Genomic DNA, 21,335 nt, shown 5'->3' on the forward strand with positions numbered 1-21,335 from the left:
AGGCCTCTGGGCACTCAGCCTGGGCCAAGCCAGAGGGCATCCATTCTTAATGGAGGCCTGGACTGACTGCCGTGTAGATGACAGGCCAGCCCTCCTTTGCCCAGACCATGGCACCGAGGCCCAGAGAGGGCTCTTATGATTGCACATAGTATTAGATGAGGCCCAGGCCTGGTGCCAGGAAAAGGCTTCTTAGGATGCCTGTACCTTGGGTAGGACTCACTGTCTAGGGGCTGATCTGTAGCCTGGTTGGACCTGGGCTCTTCTATCTCACCCTGTAGGCACTGAGGTTTCGACTAGAATCATTTTCATGTATTTATTGGATGGGGAGAGGGGTTCTCCCTGTGAACCACCCTGTCCAGGGCGCCAGGACAAACTGGTCACTAGAGGATTCCATGGTAAAGTGTCCCCCAGGCATAGGGAGGCGGCCCATGGGAAGGACTGCTCCCCACAGGCTTTGTAGAAACCCTGTGGCATGATTCTGTCCCCCAGTGGGTGGCAGGCAGGACACCTCTTCTCTGGGGTCAGCCCTCCTGGCCCCACATTTAGCGTCTCCCTTTCCTATGTTGGCTGGAACTCCCACTAGAATTCTGAACTCTGACCGCCCCCCTTAGAGGTTCTGCCCCCGTCCAGGTGCCATTCCTGGCCCATCCACACGTATGGAACAGTCCAGAGGGTGGCCTTACTGCTGAGAGTTTACAAGAGCCACCAGTTCCCCCCGATCCAACCTCTCAACCTCTGAGCCCTGGTCTTAAGGGACTGACTTACTTCTAAGCCCTGGGAGGCTGGTTCCATCTTCTTTGCAGGGTTAGGGTTTCTGTCTTTTTCTTTTTGATGTTTATTTCTTCCATAGAAGGGTTGCAGGGTGGACACCCTGGGCAAAAGAGGGGTATATCCTCTCTCTCTCTTCTCTCCTGCCCATGCTAGCCCCAGTGTGCTGTTTCTGCTGCCCAAGGAGAGTGTGAGGGTTTGGCTGAGGCCTCTGTCTCTGAAGGCCTCCTCCAAGTTCAGGAATCCCTTGGTTTTCCAGCCGCTGCCACAGTCAGGCCTGATCCCAGTTCCCAGTGACTCTGCTGGACCTTGCAGGGACCTCACCACCTCCCTGGAGCCCCCTGCCTCTTTGGGTAGTGACTGTTTCACACGCCTCTGTTGGTGCTCGTCTACACACCTATGGGTTGGGTACCTACAAGTTCTGGGCTTTGTCCTTCCTAATCCTCAGGCCCGGACGGTGCCCAGAGAGGTACCACGCATGGATGATGGGAACTAGGGGAGAAGGTGACTCTCACAGTGCTGCTTGCATCTGAAGCTGATTTAGTTTCTATGAGCCCCTGAAGAATGTCACTTGCTGCTTGGATAGGGGGCGCTCCCTTAGTGTAAGGGGAGGGACCCGGGAGGAGAATTATGCTGTGACTCTGAGTCCCAGGCCCTCCCCTCCTCCCCTGCCCACATCCGTCACATGTCAGGCAGCTCGTCTCTTCCTCTCACATCCAAAGCTCAGATTTTTGGTTTTCTCCTCCTTGGGACCAACTTAGACTGTCTCTCTTACTTGCTGTACAGGAAGGAGAAGTCAGTCACTCCCTGACCCCACTCTGGCTTCCCCCAAAGCAGATTTAAGTGCTAGGAGCACCCCAGGAGGGCTTGGACGAAGGCAGTGGATGGGCTGGGATTAGTGTTCCCCCAGGACCCCTTAGGACTTGGTGAGCAGAGCCTGGTGGGAGACAGGAGCACTGAGATCCTCCCCAGACGCTGGAAGCCTCTTGGCGGTTTTCACGTCGTCCTGGTGGAGCCTGGAGTTCCTCCCCGCCCCACCCTGATGTGTGTTCCAGCCTCATGGAGTCTCTGCTTCTCTCTCTAGAAACACGGCCGGGGCCAGGTGCTGTTTGACCTGGTCTGTGAGCACCTCAACCTCCTGGAGAAGGACTACTTTGGCCTGACCTTCTGTGATGCCGACAGTCAGAAGGTACCTGGACTGGGGAGCAGAGTTGGCTGGAAGGTCTGCTGCGGGGAGACGTCATCTCTTAAGCCCCCATTGGCCTGGCCGCATGCTATGGCTTCCATCAATCCTCAGACCTTCATTAGGCACCTTTTCTTTTGGCGGGGGGATGTAGACCATTTTAAAAGTCTTTATTGAATTTGTTTCAATACTGGTTCTGTTTTATGTTTTGGTTTTTTGGTTGCAGGGCATGTGGGATTTTAAATTCCCGACCCAGGGTCTAACCCACAGCCCTGCACTGGAAGGTGACCTCAACCATTGGACTGCCAAGGAAGTCCCCACTAGGCACCTTCTGTTTGCACAACCCCAGGGTTCATCCAGCCCTGTCTATCCTCAGCTCTCTGTCTCCTCTGTGTGCCTATCCTTCCTTGGGACCTGCAAGTCAGCCCCAGATGGGTATCTGGAGAGCCGTGTCATGGCTTCCTGGGGAAATAACCCCGGTGCCTCCTCCCCACCCTTGGGAAGCTCCTTTCTGAGTTTCCTCCTTCTCACCCATGCCAGCTGCATTACCTGTTCACCGTGCTGCCAGGCCCAGGGCCCTAGGTTCCCAATCCTGCGTGAAGCCAGGCCTCATTCCTTCACCTCCCAGTCGCGAGGGAAATGACCCAAACTGCTCAGCCAGGGAAGGGTATTCCCTGCTAGGGCGCTGTCTGCAGGGCGTTTCAGGATATTTCTGTCTCCTTGCCCTACCCACGTCCCCTCCCCCAGCTCCCTCTCAGGACCTCTTGTCTTCTCCTGCAGAACTGGCTGGACCCCTCCAAGGAAATCAAGAAGCAGATCCGGAGTGAGTGACCTGGGAACGTGGTGGGGACTCCATCCTCCTTGGGGAAATGCATTCAGACCCATGAGTTCATTTGCTCTGCATGGCAGATCTTAGGGAAGGCAGGTTATTATTGTAGAGATGAGGAGCCTGAAGCCTGGACAAGAGGAATGACTGTCTGGAGTCACTCAGCATGTTAACAGAGGAATATTCAGGATGTCAGCCCTAGAAGGGGCTTGCAGAGTCATCTAAGACAAGGGGACAAACTGATGGCCCTCAAAACAGCCACCCTCCTGTGCAGGGCCAGTGTTGTCTTGGGTGATCAGTGACCTTTGACTCAGCTCGGAATCCTTGTCTGCACTGCACTCTAGGCCACTGCCAACTGATTGGTAGTGAACCTGTCCTGTATTTAATGATGGGTAACTGAGGCCCAGAAAAAGGTAGTTATTTACCCAAGATCACAGAGCGAGGTATTGGCCATGCCAGGTCTTCAGCCCTGGCCTCCCAATACCATCCTGCACTCTTTTCAAGGCCTGGGGTGAAGACAGATGAGCAGGCCAACAACCTCTCTTTTCTGGCCCAGAGGGGAAAACAAGGCATATTGGGAGGGACAGGGCAGCCTTCAAATGGCAGAAGGGAGAGGTAGGTGGCCTCAGCCAGGGGGACATGCAGTAGGTGGGGACTTGGAGCCTGGAGGCAGAGATGCCTCCACCCAGGGCTCTGCCCCCTTGGCTGTGCTTGGGCTCCCTGGTCCCCTGGCTGGAAGGCTATAGCAGAGCCTGTTGCCATGACAGCAGGCAGCTGGGTCTAGGGATGCCAGCTGACTATGCAGGAGGGGGCTTGAGGATTCTTCCTGTAGCCTCCTGTCAGTTGGAGACAAAGAGGTAGGCTCACAGATAGAGCCCTCTCCTCTGGGGCCAACAGGCCTAGCCTGGCCTCCTAGGCCTGGCCTTCCGGCTGTCCCCAGGAATGTCAGCGCAGCCGGGAAGCCTGCCTCTCATGCCTGAGAGAATCAGAACACATACAGGTGGCTGAGAGTGTTTGAGATGGACCAGGACTTCGGAAAAGAGAAGCTGCTGATAGAATCTTTAGGTCTCAGCTCCCTCCCAGGGCAGGGAGTCAGGTCTCCTCAAGTTATTGTGGAGCAGAGCTGCCTCCTTCAGTCTCTGTTCCTTTCCCCATAGTTTCTACTCATTCATCCCAGTTCGGGGGCTCCATGGAACAATTTTTTTATCCCCTACCCTATCTCCCGTATCATGTGGCTTGTGGAATCTCCCCCAACCAGGAATTGAACCCAGGCCCTCAGCAGTAGGGTGCAGAATCTTAACCGCTGGACCACCTGGGAATTCCCTGTCCCCTTCCTTGATTTGTGACAGCCCCAGCCTTCTGAAGCTGGCACCTGAGATCTGATGTCCTGGCCTTCAGAGTTTGGTGTATTTCCTCCAGAATCTCAGTGCCTATCACTCAGGGCACTTCCTCCACCTCTCTGGATTCCTGCGTCTCCCTAGCAAGTGGATTAATGATTCCTGCCTTGCTAGGTGGGGGTGAAGTTTCTATGATGTGGGTGTGGACAATAGCCAGCACATAGTAGGTGCTTCACACGGTAGGAGGCTATCTAGTGTGATGGTTAAAAGGGCAGACAACGAGTCAGACTGCCTGGATTTGAATCCTGACTCCATTACTACTTCTTGTGTTAGTTAATTGTTCTGTACCTCATCATCTATAAAGTGTGGGTCACCCTTATAATTAGGGTTCTTGAGAGGTGTTCAACACCTAGAACATGCCTGCACATAGTAGCACCCAGTTTGTTTTAGCCATTATTATTATTATTGTTAATTATTGCCATTATTTTCTCTCTTTCTCTCTCTTTTTTGGCTGCACTGCATGGCTTGCAGGAGCTCAGCTTCCCGGCCAGGAATTGAACCCAGTGAAAGCCCAGAATCCGAACCACTAGGCCACCAGGGAACTCCTCCATTGTTATTCTTGAGACAGGAATTGTTTCCCCTAGAGGAGTCAGCTGTGGTCAGGAACCTAAGCTGTGGGGTCTTGGGACCAGAGGCTAGACCTGTTTTCTACCACTGGCTGGGTGATCCTGGGAGGATGACTTAACCTCTCAAAATCTTCATCTATTAAAAGAAAAGTGTACCTCAGGATCTTTATAAAGATTAAATTCCAAAAAAACACGTAGAAAATTCTTAGCAAGCCAAGCAACCAGCTCTTAGTAAGTGTGGGAGACATGACAGCTGTGAAGATGGTGATGACCACAGAGACAAGGATGGTAGTGATGCTGTGGTCCCCAGCCCTTCCTGACCATGGCCATGCCCTGGATGGGCCTTGCTTTCTCACTTTGTCAAGGGTCCTTTTTAAAAAAATTGAATTAATTAATTTTAAAAATATTTATTTATTTTGCCATGCCAGGTATTAGTTGTGGCACACAGGATCTTCAATTTTCAATGCAGCATGCAAACACTTAGTTGCAGCATGTGGGATCTAGTTCCCTAACCAGGGATTGAACCTGGGCCCCCTGCATTGGGAGCATGGAGTCTTAGCCAATGGACCACCAGGGAAGTCCCTTTTGGGGGTCCTTTTAGAACTTGGAGCCCAAATACCACAGGGGACATCTGACCATTATTCTGGACTATGACGTTTCATCAAGGCCTCCTCCTTTCCCACCCCCACTTCTTAAGTGGTCATCCCTTTTCTTGGCTCTCAGAGCTTTCCTCCAGCTAAAAACCTCAGCCTTTATTTTTCTTTACTTTTTAAATGTGTACCATTGATTTTTCATAGCTAAATGTGGAGGTTAACATTTATCCCAGTGAAATGTTTTTTGTTACTTTTAGCCCGTTATATTTGCCTTTCAGTCTCGTTTATAATCCATTTGAGATGGAGTCAACATCAGATAGGACAGAGTTTTGCAAAGTCTGTTCTGAGAAACATTAGTATGGAAGGAGGCCCCGTGACAAATGGATGCAGCAGGTCAAACGGGCTTTAGAAACTCTTGAATGCATGTCCCCCCTTTAAGAGGTGCAAGGCACAGTAGCAGAGTGAGAGCTCTGAGAAACCCCAAGTCAGGAAACCTGTTTAATGTGGTACTTTCTAGATTAATTATCTTCCCATTAATGTCCTGGGGCATAGACTTTGGTATAGAGGAAAGAGAGTGGGCTCTGGAGTCAGGTGGCCAGGGTGGGTCTGAACCTTAGCATTGCCACTTCCTAGCTGGTGACCTTGGACTGGCCATTTTACTACCTGGGCCTCGCCGTCCTCATTTACAAAATGGGGGTGATTGTAGGACTTGTTTACTGGGCTGTTGTGAGGTTTAATGAAGTGATGTTTGTAAAGTATTTAACAGCATGCCTAGCATGTTGGGTTTTCTTTCTAGCATTGGTTTTCTTTCTTTCTACCTTCCTTCCCACTGCTAGTTCACAAGTCTTTTAATCTGGGCCTCACTCAGTCTCCTCATCTGTCAAATGGGAATAAAGTTCCAGGCTTTCTTATGGCTTTGTCCTAAGATTACAGTTATGGAAAAACTTTGAAAAATTGCCCATAAGATGGTACGTCTGGGCCACCCACTGGGAAGATGGGGCCTCTCTGATCTTTTCTCCCACCTGCTCCTTTCAGGTAGCCCCTGGAATTTTGCCTTCACAGTCAAGTTCTACCCTCCTGACCCTGCCCAGCTGACAGAAGACATCACAAGGTGAGGGCTGGGGAGGGGTGGTGTTGGAGGGCGTTGGGCACAGGGCCCTGGGAGACATGAGATGGAATATGGGTACACAGTGCAAACCCAGATGCCCACTGAGGCCATGCAGACAGCATCAACAAAGGAATCTGATTCAGTGCAAGAGAGAGTGATGCAAGCACAGTGGTCAATGGCAATGAATCCTTGACTTCGGAGGGGGAGGTGTCACAGGGAGCAGAGGAGCTCAGTGGGAATTCAAGAGGACAGAGCCCACCTAAAACGGTCCCTCGGCAATCACGTGGGCATCCGGCCCTATTGTTGGAGGAAAGCTAGAGATTTGAGAGTAAAAGCCACAATTTTAAAATGCTGGCAACATATTTAAACTTGCAAAGCACATGGTGTGGACCATCTCTGGGTAGGATAAGCCAGACACATCTGAAGGCTGATGGGCTGGGTGGACCACCGGGTTTTGACTTTGGGGATAAGAAGAGATTAGAACACAGATGCCTTTGAAAGTGGGAGTTTGGTCCTGCATGTTATGCTGCACACAGCCTGGGAGTCAAATGGGGCGTGTGACATCCCCAGGGAGGCAAGCCCAGGCTGCTGGAGTGAATTTGGATTGTGGATGCAGACCTTGTGCCTCTGGGCCAGTAGATAAGAAGGCTTGATGATTAGAAGAGGGTGTGAAGCATCCCTCATGGGGCTCAGCCTGCCTCTGGAACCCAAAACAGGGAGAGGACTTTCTCTTTATCTAAGTGTGTTAATCGCTTCAGTCATATCCAACTCTTTGCAACCCCATGGACTGTAACCTGCCAAGCTCCTCTGTCCATGGAATTCTCCAGGCAAGAATACTAGAATGAGTTGCCATTTCCTCCTCCATTTCTTTATCTAAGCCCCATCCAAAGAGATAGTCTTACTTCTTGATATCCTGGGGCTGTGTAACACCTACCACCAATAGGATGTGGTTTGGAGTGACTAAGCCAGTCCTTGTCTCCCACTGGGTCCCTCTCTAATCTCTGCCACTTGCCAAGCAATCAGCCACGGTCAAGATACTCTGGTCTTGGGAGATAAAACAGATGTTCCTGGAATAGATCAAATCCGAGGCCTTGGCCTCATTAACCCTCCTCTAATTCCTGAGGTCAGCTTGGGGCCAGAGTGGCAGCAGCAGGGTCTAAACTTCATTCCTGAAAGGGCTGAGAGCTTTAGACCAAGACAACCCCCACCTTTCCTGGTCTTGCCCACTGGTGCCTACCCTCTTTGTTCCTGGACATTGGGACACCAGGAAAGAAGTTAGCCTTGCCCAGTATGGATGGCCTTAGGGAATGAGTTTGGTAGTAGCAACTATTTAGGTGTTTATTTTGGGGGGCATGCACTGCATGGCATGCAGGATCTTAGTTCCCCAACCAGGGATCAAACTTGTACCCCCTACAGTGGAAACCAGCAGACCACCAAGGAAGTCCCCGTGGCAGCTGTTTAGCAAAAAATATTTAAACCCCAAATAAACTGGTCAAAATGACAAGGTGACTAGAATGAAAGACCAGTCTGTGTACTTGGCAATGATTTCTGAATTTGGAGACTTTTGAATGAAATGCCCATAAGCCCACCCTCGGTGCCTGTGATGTTTGAACTGCTAATGATTCTGAACCTCAGCCTTGCTCTGAGCATACACTGAGGCTGCATGTACTTTTTGCCAGAGCTTCAGTTCTGACTGCAAGATAATGTCATGGAGCAGTACAAACTACTTAAAAATAAAAGCCACTTAAAAGAAACAAGTAATTGGAAAAAAAAAATGGTGAGACATGGCAAAGTGATCAGGGAGGTACTGCAGGCTGAGAATGAACTGGAACATTAAAAAGAATACACAGTAACTTAAAAAGCAATAAAAAAAATCGTTTGAAATGGTTCTAAAAATGGTAAAATCATCCAAGTGTGCATGAAAGTTATAATAAGTCTTGAAAGTTATCAAAGTGGTTGGAAATGTTTAGTCTGAGCCAATTTGGTTTTTGACAATTCACTTAGATAAGCTGTAGCCAAATTAAAAAGTTCTGAGAATACATCGGCAAACAAGTTTGTCCGGATGGTGGATTATGGTGCAGAAGTTAAAATGAATAAAATCAAGTTGCACGTGCTGACATGGGAAAGGCTCTAAGGCACCCAGTTGAGTGTGAGAAAGCAAGTGAGCTGTGCAGTCAGATGTTGCATTTGCTAGCATTTATCTGCTAAAAACTCCCCATTAATCAAAACCATGTGCATTTTAAAAACTTTATTTTATTGAAGTATAGTTTCTTTACAATGTTGTGTTAATTTTTGCTGTACAGCAAAGTAATTCGGTTATATGCACACACACACATGTATTTTCTTTTACATGTTCTTTTCCACTATGGTTTATTACAGGTAATAGTTCCCCATGCTATCCAGTAGGACCTTGTTGTCTATCTATTCTGTATATATTAATAATAGTTTGCACCTGCCCGCAACTCCCATTCTGTTCCTCCTGTATCACCCCTCCCCTTTGGCAACCACAAGTCTGTTCTCTGTGTCTGTGAATCTGTTTCTGTTTTGTAGATAAGTTCATTTGTGTCATATTTTAGATTCCACATATAAGGGTTATCGTGGTATGTTTTTCTCTCTCTGACTTACTTTACTTAGTATGATACTCTCTAAATCCATCCATGTTGCTGCAAATAGCATTATTTCATTCTTTTTTATGGCTGAGTAGTATTCCATTGTATTCGGTTGGCCAAAAAGTTCATTTGGGCTTGTCTGTAATATCCTGTGGAAAAACCCAAATGACCTTTTTGGCCAACCCAATATAACACATCTTTTTTATCCATTCATCTTTTGGTGGATATTTAGGTTGTTTCTGTGTCTTGGCTGCTGTAAGTGGTGCTGCTATGAGCATAGGAGTGCATGCATCTTTTTTAGTTATATTTTTTCTGAATATATGCCCTGAAGTGGGATTGCTAGATCATATGGCAACTCTATTTTTAATTTTTAGAGGAAGCGCCATACTGTTTTCCATAGTGGCTGCACCAATTTACATTCCCAACAACAGTCTAGGCGGGTTCCCTTTTCTTCACACCCTCTCTAGTATTTGTTATTTGTAGACTTTTTAATGATGGTCATTCTGACTGTTGTGAGATGGTACCTCATTGTAGTTTTGATTTGCATTTCTCTAATATTTAGTGATGATGAGCATCTTTTCGTGTGCCTATTGGCCATCTGTATGTCTTCTTTGGAGAAATTTCTATTTAGGTCTTCTGCCCATTTTTTGATTGGGTTTTTTTTTTAACTAGGTTATATGAGCTGTTTGTATATTTTGGAGATTAAGCCCCTGTTGGTGGCATCATTTGCAAATATTTTCTCCCAGTCCATAGATTGTCTTTTTGTTTTGTTGATGGTTTCCTTTGCTGTGCAAAAGCTTATAAACTTGATTAGGTCCCATTTATTTAGTTTTGTTTTTCTATTGCCATGGGAGAAATACCTAGGAAAATATTGGTATGATTTATGTCTGAGAATGTCTTGCCTATGTTCTTTTCTAGGAATTTTACAGTGCCATTTCTTATATTTAAGTCTTTAAGCCATTTTGAGTTTATTTTTGTGTATGATGTGGGGGCATGTTGCAATTTCATTGATTTACATGTGGCTGTCCAGCTTTTCCAACACCACTTGCTGAAGAGACTATCTTTTCCCCATTGTATTTTCTTGCCTCCTTTGTCAAAGATTAATTGACCATATAGGTGGGTGGGTTTATTTCTGGGCTCTCTATTTTGTTCTGTTGATCCATATGTCTTTTTTTGTGCCAATATCATGCTGTTTTGATTACTGTAGCTTTGTGTATTGTCTGAAGTCTGGGGAGGATTATACCTCCTGCTTTGTTCTTTTTCCTCAGGATTTGGCAATTCTGGGTCTTTTATGGTTCCATGGAAATTTTAGGATTATTTATTCTAGTTCTGCGAAAAATGTCACAGGTAATTTGATAGGAATTGAATTAAATCTTTAGATTGGTTTGGCTAGTATGGCCATTTTAACAATGTTCATTCTTCTAATTATGAGTATGAGATGTCTTTCCATTTCTTTGAATCATCTTTGATTTCTTTTATTAATGTTTTATAGTTCTCAGCATATAAGCCTTTTACTTCCTTGATCAGGTTGATTCTTGGTTTTTTTTTTTTGGATACAGATTCTAAGGGGATTTGGTTTTTTACACTCCTTTTCTGATATTTCATTGTTAAAGTGTAAAGAAATGCAACCAATTTCTATATGTTAATCTTGTATTTTGCTACCTTGCTGAATTCATTTATCAGTTTTAGTGGTTTTTATGAGGAGTCTTTAGGATTTTCTATATATAGTATCATGTCATCTGCATATAATGACAGTTTTATCTCTTCCCTACCAATTTGGATACATGTTATTTCTTTTTCTTGTCTGATTGCTGTGGTTAGGACTTCTATTCAATATTATGTTGAATAGAAGTGGTGAGGTGGGCATCCTTGCTTGTTCCAGATTTTAGTGGGAAGGCTTTCAGCTTTTCAGCATTGAATATCATGTTGGCTGTGGGTTTGTCATAAATAACTTTTATTATGTTGAGATATATTCCCTCTATACCCACTTTCTTAAGACTTTTTTTTTTTATCATGAATGGATGTTGAATTTTATAAAATGCTTTTTCTGAATCTATGAAGATGATCTTGTAAAAATTACATACATTTCTAGATGTCCATGGAAGAAAAAGGTCTAAACACCACAGGGATAACAGGAGTGACCTCCGGGGGAGGTGATTAGAACTGAGGATGACTATAAAGAGGAAATTTAGAATTACCTCTAAAGTTTACATTTTTTTCCCACAATAAGTGTATATTAATTGTATAATTCAAAATACATCACAGTTTTAAAAAATGGCTAAACCAGCAAAGCAGTCCTAATTTAGCTTGAAAATGAGTTCGAAATTGAAAATGTTCCCATAGTAGGAAAAATCCATCAAACTTGGAAATGAACAAAAATGCTTAACATTTCATGAAATGTTACATAACCATCTTCTAAGATACACCCAGAATATTAACACATGACCTGCCAGTATTAACACATGGCATGTCTGGTAATATTCCTCTCTGTGTTGAGCATCGATTAGTTTGGAGCTGATGGATCCATAGGAAGCTGTGGTTGGGGGCGTCTAGGGAGGGAGTGGGCCCCCCCGTGCCCATGCCCACTCTCCCCTATCTCCAGATACTACCTGTGCCTGCAGCTGCGGGCGGACATCATCACGGGCCGCCTGCCCTGCTCCTTCGTCACGCACGCTCTGCTGGGCTCCTACGCCGTGCAGGCTGAGCTGGGCGACTACGACGCCGAGGAGCACGTGGGCAATTATGTCAGCGAGCTCCGCTTCGCCCCTAACCAGACTCGGGAGCTGGAAGAAAGGATCATGGAGCTGCACAAGACATACAGGTAAGAGGACCTCCACCCAGGCCTCCCCTGGCTCCTCGGCCCATCGGCCAGAACCTTCCTGGCTAGACCCCAGAGGCTGTGCTGTAAGAACCCCACCTGGTTCTGCTGCTAACGTGAAGTGTGTCTGAGAGCAGATTTACTCATCAGAGGGGAATGATGGTAACTCACTATGTGACCTTAAATGACTTCTATATGGGTGCGATAATTCCCTGTCCTTGGTCTCTGAGAATCGGTCTCTTGATCGGCCAATTGGACACAATAATAACACAATTAACATAATAATAACTATTATGTGTCCCTGGGTAAGTGTTGTGATGTCTCCATCTTGGCATAAAGGTCAGGTTTACGTTCTGAAGCCAGACAGTCAGGTTCACCTTTTGGCTCTGCCACTTTCTAACTGGGGCATCTCGGGCTGGTTGTTAGACTTCCCCATGCTTTAGTTTCCTCATCTGTTCAGTGGGCATGAATAAAATCGATGTTAAAGGGTCCTAGGGGCACTAAATGTGATGTATTAGAGACTCACTGCATGTAATTGTTGCTCTGTGATTTGAGGGGTTGAGTCATTGATTGTGCAGTGGAAAACACCTTGTTTCAGGAGTTAGAAGATAGTTAACTAGTTGGGTGATGGTGGGCTGGCTATTTAACCTATCTGCCCCATTTTCCACCTGTATTTTAAAAAAAAATTTTTTCCCGCCTGTATTTGTAAGGACATAGATTATCAGGTGTTTCTCAACTGCTGGTTTTGGGGCATGAGAATTCATTGTGTGGGATGTTTGGCATCCCTGGACCCCAGGCCCTAAATGCCTGTAACACCCCCTCAGTCATTGTAACAACCAAAATGCACCCTCCATTTCCAAATCCCTGCCATGAGGGTGATACCCCCTCCCTGAGGGTCCCCTGGAATTAAATGGTCCTTTTAAGCTGGAGGTACTTTAGACTCCAAGTCCAGGCTTGTTAGGGGAACCCAGTTAATGATACAAAAGTGTTAGTCACTCAGCCGTGTCCAACTCTTTGCAGCCCCATGGACTTAGCCTGCCACTCCTCTGTCCATGAGATTTTCCAGGCAAGGATACAGAGTGGGTTGCCATGCCCTCCTCCAGGAGATCTTTCCCACCCAAGGATCCAACCAGTGTCTCTCATGTCTCCTGTGTTGGCAAGCAGGTTCTTTACCACTGGCGCCACCCAGGAAGCCCTTTAGTTGAGACATGTGAGATCTAGTTTCTGACCAGGGATTGAACTCCGGCCCGCTGCCTTGGGAGCATGGAGCCTTAGCCACTGGACCAGTGGGAAGTCCCCAGTACTTCAGCTTTAACAGCTCTTTTGACTTAAAGCAGACTGACCTCTAGTATCCAGGCATCCATGCAGCAGCTCCCCAAGGTAGACAGAACACAAGAAACTGAGGATACAAGACAGATGGAAGCAAAGTGGTTGGGAACACAGCCATGGAGCCACATTGTCTGGATTCAAATCCTAACTTTGCTACTTAATAACTGTGTGCCCTTAGGCAAGTTATTCAAGCTGTCTATGCCACAGTTTCCTCATCTATAAAATGAGAATAGTGATATCTACCTTGTAGACTTGTTATGAGGATTCACATGAGTTAGTACACGTTAAGTGCTAGGAATGATAACCAGCACATAGTACTCAACAAATATTAGCCGTGGCTAAGTGCAGAGCATACGGTTTCCTGGCAGCCAAAGCAAAGAAGGAACGTGGTGAATTACATAACTCTTTTTTTCAGAAAGGAGAATGTGCACCTGTTCTTCAGGGGAGATTAAATGGTTTCTGATACAAAATTCTGAGAAAAATACCTGATGTGGGTAATAATTCAGGAGCCCCTGGGTGATTATAATGAGCAGTGTCAGTCACAGTGGTTTCATTGTCATGAAGAAACAGAATTTATGGTTCACACTTAACCCAATGGCAGAATGAGGCAAAACTCCAGACTCCCGGCTGAGCCCTTGAACACTTCCTGGAGGAAATAGGACTGGCCCTGAGCTTTGGCAGGAGATGAGAGTTCAGTGGGCTGAAGTGGGGTGCTAGGGGCACACCATCTGGCACTGAGAGCAGAGGGGAGGGACCGGGAAGTCCGAGCTGCGCTGTGCTCCAGAAAATTTGCTTCCTGGAATCCCAGGTTCTGATCATAGCCACCTTCAGCTGGCAGGACTCGGGCCCAGGCCTTTCCCATGGACATCATTGATCACTTTCTTTCCCTTAGGGGCATGACCCCAGGAGAAGCAGAAATCCACTTCCTAGAGAATGCCAAGAAGCTTTCTATGTATGGAGTAGACCTGCACCATGCCAAGGTACTGCTGGGGCCCGGGATTCCCCAGGGCCTGGGAGTGTCCTCCAGGGAACCACCAGGGCCTTCTGGAGGGCTTGGTGTGCCAGTCTTCTCATTTCTCATTCCTTGACGCTCCATAACCCTTTACTTCCCCGTGACCCTTATGATTTTTCTTATTATTTATGAACCTGTCTGTGCCGCCACTAGATTGAGAGCTTCATGAAGGAAAGACATGGGTCTGAACTTATTTCTGTATCCTGAGCACATAGCATATGACCTAGTATGCCTAGGTACCACTAAATGTTTGCTGGGTGAATGAATGATTGAGTGATTGGCAGAAAATGATCGAACAAGTGAGTGGGTGAATCAATGACAAAATGAATGAACCGAATGCTCCATGAGGGATGCATCAGGGGGACTCCACATGGATGCTCAAACCCTGCTCCTGAGGGCTTATTACAGGCAGAGCCCACGGAGGGGTTTTGGGGTGAGTGGCAGGCTGTCCTCAGGCATGGACCCCAGGCCTGTCCTTGCATGGTCCCTTTTCACACAGGACTCTGAGGGCATTGACATCATGTTAGGAGTCTGTGCCAACGGCCTGCTCATCTACCGGGACCGGCTGAGGATCAACCGCTTCGCCTGGCCCAAAATTCTCAAGATCTCCTACAAGAGGAGTAACTTCTACATCAAGATCCGGCCTGGGGAGGTGAGCCTGCCTAGGGAACCCCTTCTTCCCTGGGATCAACTAAAATGGTGGGGCCCTGGCAGCTGGGCCTGGGATTTTTCCTACCTGGGATGCATAGATGGAGGTGCTGGGTGCTGGGTGAGGAGAGGGCCCTCTTTTGCTGGGGCTCTCTACATAGACATTGCACTTTCAGCGTGTGCCTATGCATGCATGTGTGTGTGTACGCACACGCGTGCACACACACACACATACAATAGTGTACCTATAAAGACAGCCACTCAGGGACTTCCCTGGTGGTCCAGTGGTTAAAACAATGCACTTCCAATGCAAGGGCCGTAGGTTCAATCCCTGGTCAGGGAAATAAGATCCCATATGCCATGTGCGGCAAAAAATTAATAATAAAAAGATAACCACATATATTTAGGTTACACAGATCAGTGAATGTATGACCATGTCTGGGCTTCCCTGGTGGCTCAGTGCTTAAAAACTCACCTGCCAATGCAGGAGATGCGGGTTCAATCCCTGGTTTGGGAAGATCCCCTGGAGAAGGAAATGGTAACCCACTCCAGTATTCTTGCCTGGGAAATGCCATGGACAGAGGAGCCTGGTGGGGCTACAGTCCATGGGGTCTCAAAGAGTCAGATACAACTTAGCAACTAAGATAACAACAGCACCATGTCCATGTTCCTGTGTTTTGCTTACATGTGGTACTGTGTACACATCTCAAGGTACACACACACACACACACCTGATTATACACACATGCAAACTTGAATACTTCCACCCTCCACATCCCATGCATCACAAACTCCACTTTGTTCTACCTCTAGAATTAGGGTGAGCCCTTCTGCCTCTGGCCCTCTGTCCACTGCCCTGGCTACTGCGTCTCCCCTCCACCCCTCCACTCTCCTTCCCACTAGTCCCCCGGCCTCCACGGTCACTGTAGGCCTTTTCCCTCACAGCTGCTTAAGAGTGCCTTCCAGCAGATCAAGCCAAGCCCACCCCACTCCCACCCCACCTCACTCCCACCCCTCACTTGAGCCTTTCAAGGGCTCTCTTTGGCCCCTGGACTCAAGTCCTAACTCTTCTGCCCACCTGCCTCTCACACATGTCTCTGCCCTGCTGCCCCACACCAGTGGCACTCCAGCCCCTTGGGGCTTCTCTGAGATCCTTGAGTAAGCAAACTCTCACCTGTCCAAGCCCTTTACATCTAATGTTCCCTCTTCCTGAAATCCTCTGCCCCTCCTCACAGAGCTTGGGTTCCTTTCCCATCCTCCAGCTCTCTGCTCCAAGATCCCCTGTGTAGAAAGTGTTCCCTGATAACCTTTTCTTTCTTTCTATTTATTTATTGATTTGGCTCCACCAGGTCTTAGCTGTGGCATGTGGGATCTTCATTCTGCATTGCAACATGTGGAATCTTTTAATTGCTGCATGTGGAATCTAGTTCCCGGACCAGGGATCGAACCTGGGCCCCTTGCATAGGGAACACAGAGTCTTAGCCACTGGACCATCAGGGAGGTCCCTGATTACCCTTTCTAAAGTAGCATCCAACCCCCGGGCCTGCTCAGACAATCTTTGTCACATCACACATCTCTGTCCCTTCCCTTTGTGCCCTTATCAGTATCTGAGATGAGCTTGTGTACTCATTTATCGATCCCCCTAACCTCCCCCAACCCCTGAGAAACTTCTGTTTGGTCACCATGGTGTTTCTGCTGCTTAGCCCTGGACCTGTCACAGAGTAAGGGCTTAACCCACCTGATTGATTAAATGAATGAATAAATGATACATATATATCATTTATATATATGTATTTATGTAAATAAATAAGCAGGCCAGAGTCATACAGGCCTGAGAAGAGGTGCAAAAAGCCTGGACTGGCGGCGGGAGTGGGCTCAGGCCTTCCTTCTGACCCGCCCTCCCTGGTTTTGCAGTACGAGCAATTCGAGAGCACGATTGGCTTTAAGCTCCCGAATCACCGGTCAGCCAAGAGACTGTGGAAGGTCTGCATCGAGCACCACACGTTCTTCCGGTGAGCCTGCCCCCCGGCGGGGTGGGTAGCTGGAGCTGAGTTAGAGGCCGTATGAGTGGATGTGGGTAGTGTCTGTGTTCTGTCCGTAGAAGGAGCCAGTAGGGACTCTAGGAAAACTGTCCTCCTCCTCCTCTTTCCCCAAGCCTCTCCCCTTCTGGACCACTTAGAGTTGTAGGAGGAGAAGGGGGTGACAGAGGATGAGATGGTTGGATGGTATCATCAACTCAGTGGACTTGAGTTTGAACAAACTCCGGAGATGGGGAAGGACAGGGAAGCCTGGCATGCTGCCGTCCATGAGGTCGCAGAGTCAGACATGACTGAGCAATTGAACAAGAGTTGTTGTAGCTGGTGGGACAGCTGGTTGGAAGGCCAGCTGTGGTCCAGCCTTGGGTCTGGCATTGCAGGTCTGGTCCTCCCTCCTTACCTCCACCCCTCTACCCCTGCCCTGCAGGCTGGTGTCCCCTGAGCCCCCACCCAAGGGCTTCCTGGTGATGGGCTCCAAGTTCCGGTATAGTGGGAGGACCCAGGCACAGACACGCCAGGCCAGCGCCCTCATCGACCGGCCCGCGCCCTTCTTTGAACGTTCCTCTAGCAAACGGTACACCATGTCCCGCAGCCTTGATGGAGGTATGCCCTGCACTGGAGGTTGGGGGAGCGGGGTGTGTGGAGGGTACATCACACTTGATTTACATCAAGCCTGGAGGCCCAGGAACACTCCTGCATCCAGTGCCTCTCAGTGGGTTAGTTCAGCCTCCAGGTTCCCCTCCTGCCAGAATGTGGCACTGCCAACTCGCTGGGCTTCTCACAACTTCCCTGAGCTGTGGCCTTTTGGGGTCCCAGGTTCACCATATGGTATTCTGGGCCCCCTTCCTAAGAAGCTGAGCCGTTCACAGCTTGTCACCATAATGGAATGGTTTATTGTAACTGCAGTGAGGAGCTGGTGATGTCCTACCAGAGGCAGAGTTATTCCCAATCATTTTTTTGGTTCCACTGGGCTCTGGACATCTAACCACAGGGCACTCTCCACTGCCCTCGTTTCTGTTGAGTTGATAAGGGCCCTTACAGTCAATGAGAATTGCCCATACTGAGGCCTAGAAACGTTGTGTAATTTACCCAAGGTCACACAGCCAATAAGAGATAGATTTGTGATTTGAACCCAGGTTCTAAAGCTGTGGAATCAGGAAAGGACCTGGGACTGGACGCAGCTCAGTTGCCCTTGTATGAAGCAGACCAGGGTTTCTCAAAATGTAGCACCAGAACCAGCTGTGAGCTTGTGAACTTGAGGAGTCTCAGACCTTGACCTGATCCTACTAAATCAACACCCCTTAGGGCCCAGGACTGTCTGGGGATATGCACACAAGTTTTTAGGAGAGACTCAGGAGCCCCTTGGGGCATTGAGAGTTAGGCAGTTCTGAGTTCCCCTGCATTGGAAGCACAGAGTCTAAACCAGGGAAGTCCCCCAAGACAGTAACATTCGTGAGCCAACATTGATCGAATTGGCTCACTCTGTGCCAGCCACTTCTTCTCTTAGACACATCAGCTTATTTGTTCCTCCTCTCAGTTGCCAGAATTAGCTACTGTTTGGCGAGTCTGGAGGCAACTGAGGCCCAGAGAGGTTGTGTAATTTACCCAAGGTCACACAGCCAAGAATAGATGGAGTTGAGATTTGAACCCAGGCTCTAGTGCTATAGAATCAGGAAAGGAGCTGGGGCTGGAGGCAGCTCAGTCACCATCCACGTGACCTGGGAAAGCCCACTCGCTCCTCGGGGCACTGGCTCCTTATCCCCAGTGTGCTGGGGCTGTTTGAGTGTCTTCTCTACTCCAGGCGTGGCTGGGCAGGTGGTGGGCTGGCTCCCGGTCCCTGCACCTGGGAGATGACTCACACAGCTGTCTGGCCATCTCTGCCCACTTCAGCAGAGTTCTCTCGCCCAGCCTCCGTCAGTGAGAACCACGATGCAGGACCAGACGGTGACAAGCGGGAGGAGGACGGCGAGTCTGGAGGGCGGCGGTCCGAGGCTGAGGAGGGAGAGATCAAGACCCCCACCAAGATCAAGGAGCTAAAGGTACAAGGCTGGCTTTCTTGTTTCCTCTGACCTGGGGGGTCAAGAGGCTGATCTTGGGTCTAGGCTCAGCCTTGGCCTTCAGGTACCCCCAGCTGAGGCCAAGCACCCTTGCTGTGCAGTGCACCATGGACAGGGCCTTGCCCTTGGGCCATGCTCTGTACCTGGAATTGCCAGGTGGGGCTGGGGCATGCTGCCCACCCTGTACCCTTCCCCTCCTTTGGCCCTGCTTTCCCGGAGGGACACTCTGCCCCCTGGTGCACTCTGGCCTCCTCTTGCTCACTCCTGATTTTCCCCTTGGCCTCTGATCTGGGTCTGTACAGCATTCTTCCACCCGTGATGGGGTGTCCCTGTGGACCACAGGGGTGAGGTTCAAGTGTGACACCTCCTGCTGCCACCCCCATCTCCCGCCAACCTGTGCACACGCTCATGCAGGCCCACATGGCCTCAGACTCACACGCGTTCACTCACAGTTGTGTACCCCTCTCACCCATAGGGTTATGCACCCAGACGTGCAGACAGCCTGCGTGCCCACTCAGGCACATGCACATACGGGTGTAGTATGTTTCCATCACGCACCTCGGGAACACAGGCCCCGGAACACACCCTGCCTGCAAGAAGCATGACTTTCCAGAACCCCTACGTCCCATCGGCTGAGCGTGACTGCCCGCTTTGCCTCTGGTCCTCCCACCCCCTTCTTCGCCTTCTTGGGCTCCCTGCTTCCCGCACCTTCTGACGACCTCACTGCCCTGCTGGTGGCCCAGCCAGCCTCCCACGGTGCTCCGGGCTACCTGCTAGACCAGGGCGGTCGCGGTTATCTCTAATCCATTTGCTCTACTGATCCTGCTGGTTCCTCTTCCTCCTCCCACGTCCCGCTAGCCGGAGCAGGAAACCACGCCGAGACACAAGCAGGAGGTACTGCGCGGGGGAGGGGGGGTGCCCATCCCCACCCACCCAGCCATGCATCATTTGTCACCACCGTCCATCCCAGGCTCATATCCCAGCTCATATCTCAGCTTCTTCGCTCGCGGCCATCTCTCTCCATCACCCAAGGCCACCTGCCATCACTCCCTCCCTGTCTTAAGCTCATGGATAGACTTCAGCCCCCCAACCAGCCATGCTCCCCTCTCTCCCTACCCCTTCCTCCCCCAGCTTCATGGTCCGCCTCTCCAGACCACCCCTTGCTTGCTTCCCACCTGCTGACCATCCCCACTGTGTCGCCCCCCTCCCATTCTTGCGATCCATGACTCCATGATTTTATTGAGCTCATCTCCACTCCCATTTCCCCGACCCCTGTCCCAAACCCTTCCTTAGACTCCTCTTCCTGCACCACTGTCTTCTCATGCCTCCACCTCATCTGTGTCTGCTGCATCCCACCCCAAACTGCTTTTTGTATCTATTGGCAACCAGATGTGGGGGGCAGGGTATGGGGGGGCGGAGCCTCAGAGCACATCTGTCTTCTCAGACCCCTGGTGTGCCTCCCACCACCCCGGTGGGACCCCCCTGCTCCAGCTCCACCAGGAAAGCTCCCCCCTCCCCCTCCCCTCCTCCTCCTCTTCTTCTCCCATTTTTTGATTCTCTCATCTTACTCCTCCTGTGTTAACCACGTCTCCTTTCTTTCACATAGCCTCCAACTCTTCCTTTGAAACTTAACTGCCAGAGAAGTGGGTCTATTCTTAGGCCACTGAGGGAAAGGCCAGAGGCTGGGGCATCAGAAGGGTCTGGTTTTTGGGGTCCCGAGATCTGGGTTTCAGCCCCAGTTCTGCCACTGACTCTTTGAGGGTCTCGGGAAAGTCCCCTCAGGCCCCCGCCCCCTGTCTGCACAGCAGGGCATTCAGACTAGGTTTCCCCCAGGCCCTTAGCCTTCGGGGACCCACTGCTCCCTCCAGCCTGGGGGAACACCACGTGCCCACAGGGCCAGGGCGGCAGCTTCCGGATGGAAGGTCAGCAGCCACGTCTTGGGTTCATGGCGGCCCAAGCCCACCATCCTGTGCACGCTCTCTCAGACTTGATTTCTCAGACAGTTGTCATCCTGGGGCAGCTTTGCTCGGGAAGGGGTGCAGGAGGTACAGACAGATGTCTGGAGGGGAAGCAGAGCCTCCGTGGCATCGGTTTCCTTCCTGAAGTGACTTCACAGTCAGTCCTAGTGGATCCTTGGATGTCAGACATAAGCCCGGGGGAAGTGTCTAGCCTTGTCCAAGGGCAAGCTTGCCTCCCAGGCAGTTGTTCCAGAACCACTGATCTGAATTTATCATGAGCTGAGATTGTCTGTTTCTTGTCCTGAATCCTCAAACAGCTTTGCAGATAAGGGTCCATGGGCTGCCAGGCCACCTGCCCTGCCTTCCAGAAGTGGGCAGACCACTTCCAGCTTCTCTGCAAAGGCTGGTCTTTACTTGAACTCAGGGC

The 21,335-nt window shown here is 49.4% G+C and overlaps 1 protein-coding gene across 50 annotated transcripts in view; it reads left to right on the top strand.

Moving 5' to 3' along the window:
* Positions 1 to 21,335, top strand: part of EPB41L1 (erythrocyte membrane protein band 4.1 like 1) — a 179,608-nt gene that overhangs the window by 123,817 nt on the left and 34,456 nt on the right. For 37 of the 50 annotated variants that reach the window (XM_081560085.1, XM_081560084.1, XM_081560098.1 and 34 more), the window contains 9 exons: positions 1,853 to 1,957; positions 2,732 to 2,774; positions 6,369 to 6,444; positions 11,653 to 11,871; positions 14,090 to 14,177; positions 14,709 to 14,861; positions 16,772 to 16,869; positions 17,321 to 17,496; positions 18,784 to 18,932. In XM_081560085.1, coding sequence (XP_081416211.1) covers positions 1,853 to 1,957; positions 2,732 to 2,774; positions 6,369 to 6,444; positions 11,653 to 11,871; positions 14,090 to 14,177; positions 14,709 to 14,861; positions 16,772 to 16,869; positions 17,321 to 17,496; positions 18,784 to 18,932 — 1,107 coding nt within the window. Of the gene's footprint in view, positions 1 to 1,852; positions 1,958 to 2,731; positions 2,775 to 6,368; positions 6,445 to 11,652; positions 11,872 to 14,089; positions 14,178 to 14,708; positions 14,862 to 16,771; positions 16,870 to 17,320; positions 17,497 to 18,783; positions 18,933 to 19,808; positions 19,845 to 21,335 lie in introns of all 50 variants that reach the window. The other 13 variants (XM_081560107.1, XM_081560065.1, XM_081560064.1 and 10 more) reach the window with 3 other exon arrangements.

The sequence above is a fragment of the Giraffa tippelskirchi genome, chromosome 13 (assembly GCF_054371585.1).
Source record: "Giraffa tippelskirchi isolate mGirTip1 chromosome 13, T2T-mGirTip1v1.2.pri, whole genome shotgun sequence".
NCBI classification, from domain to species: Eukaryota; Metazoa; Chordata; class Mammalia; order Artiodactyla; family Giraffidae; genus Giraffa; species Giraffa tippelskirchi.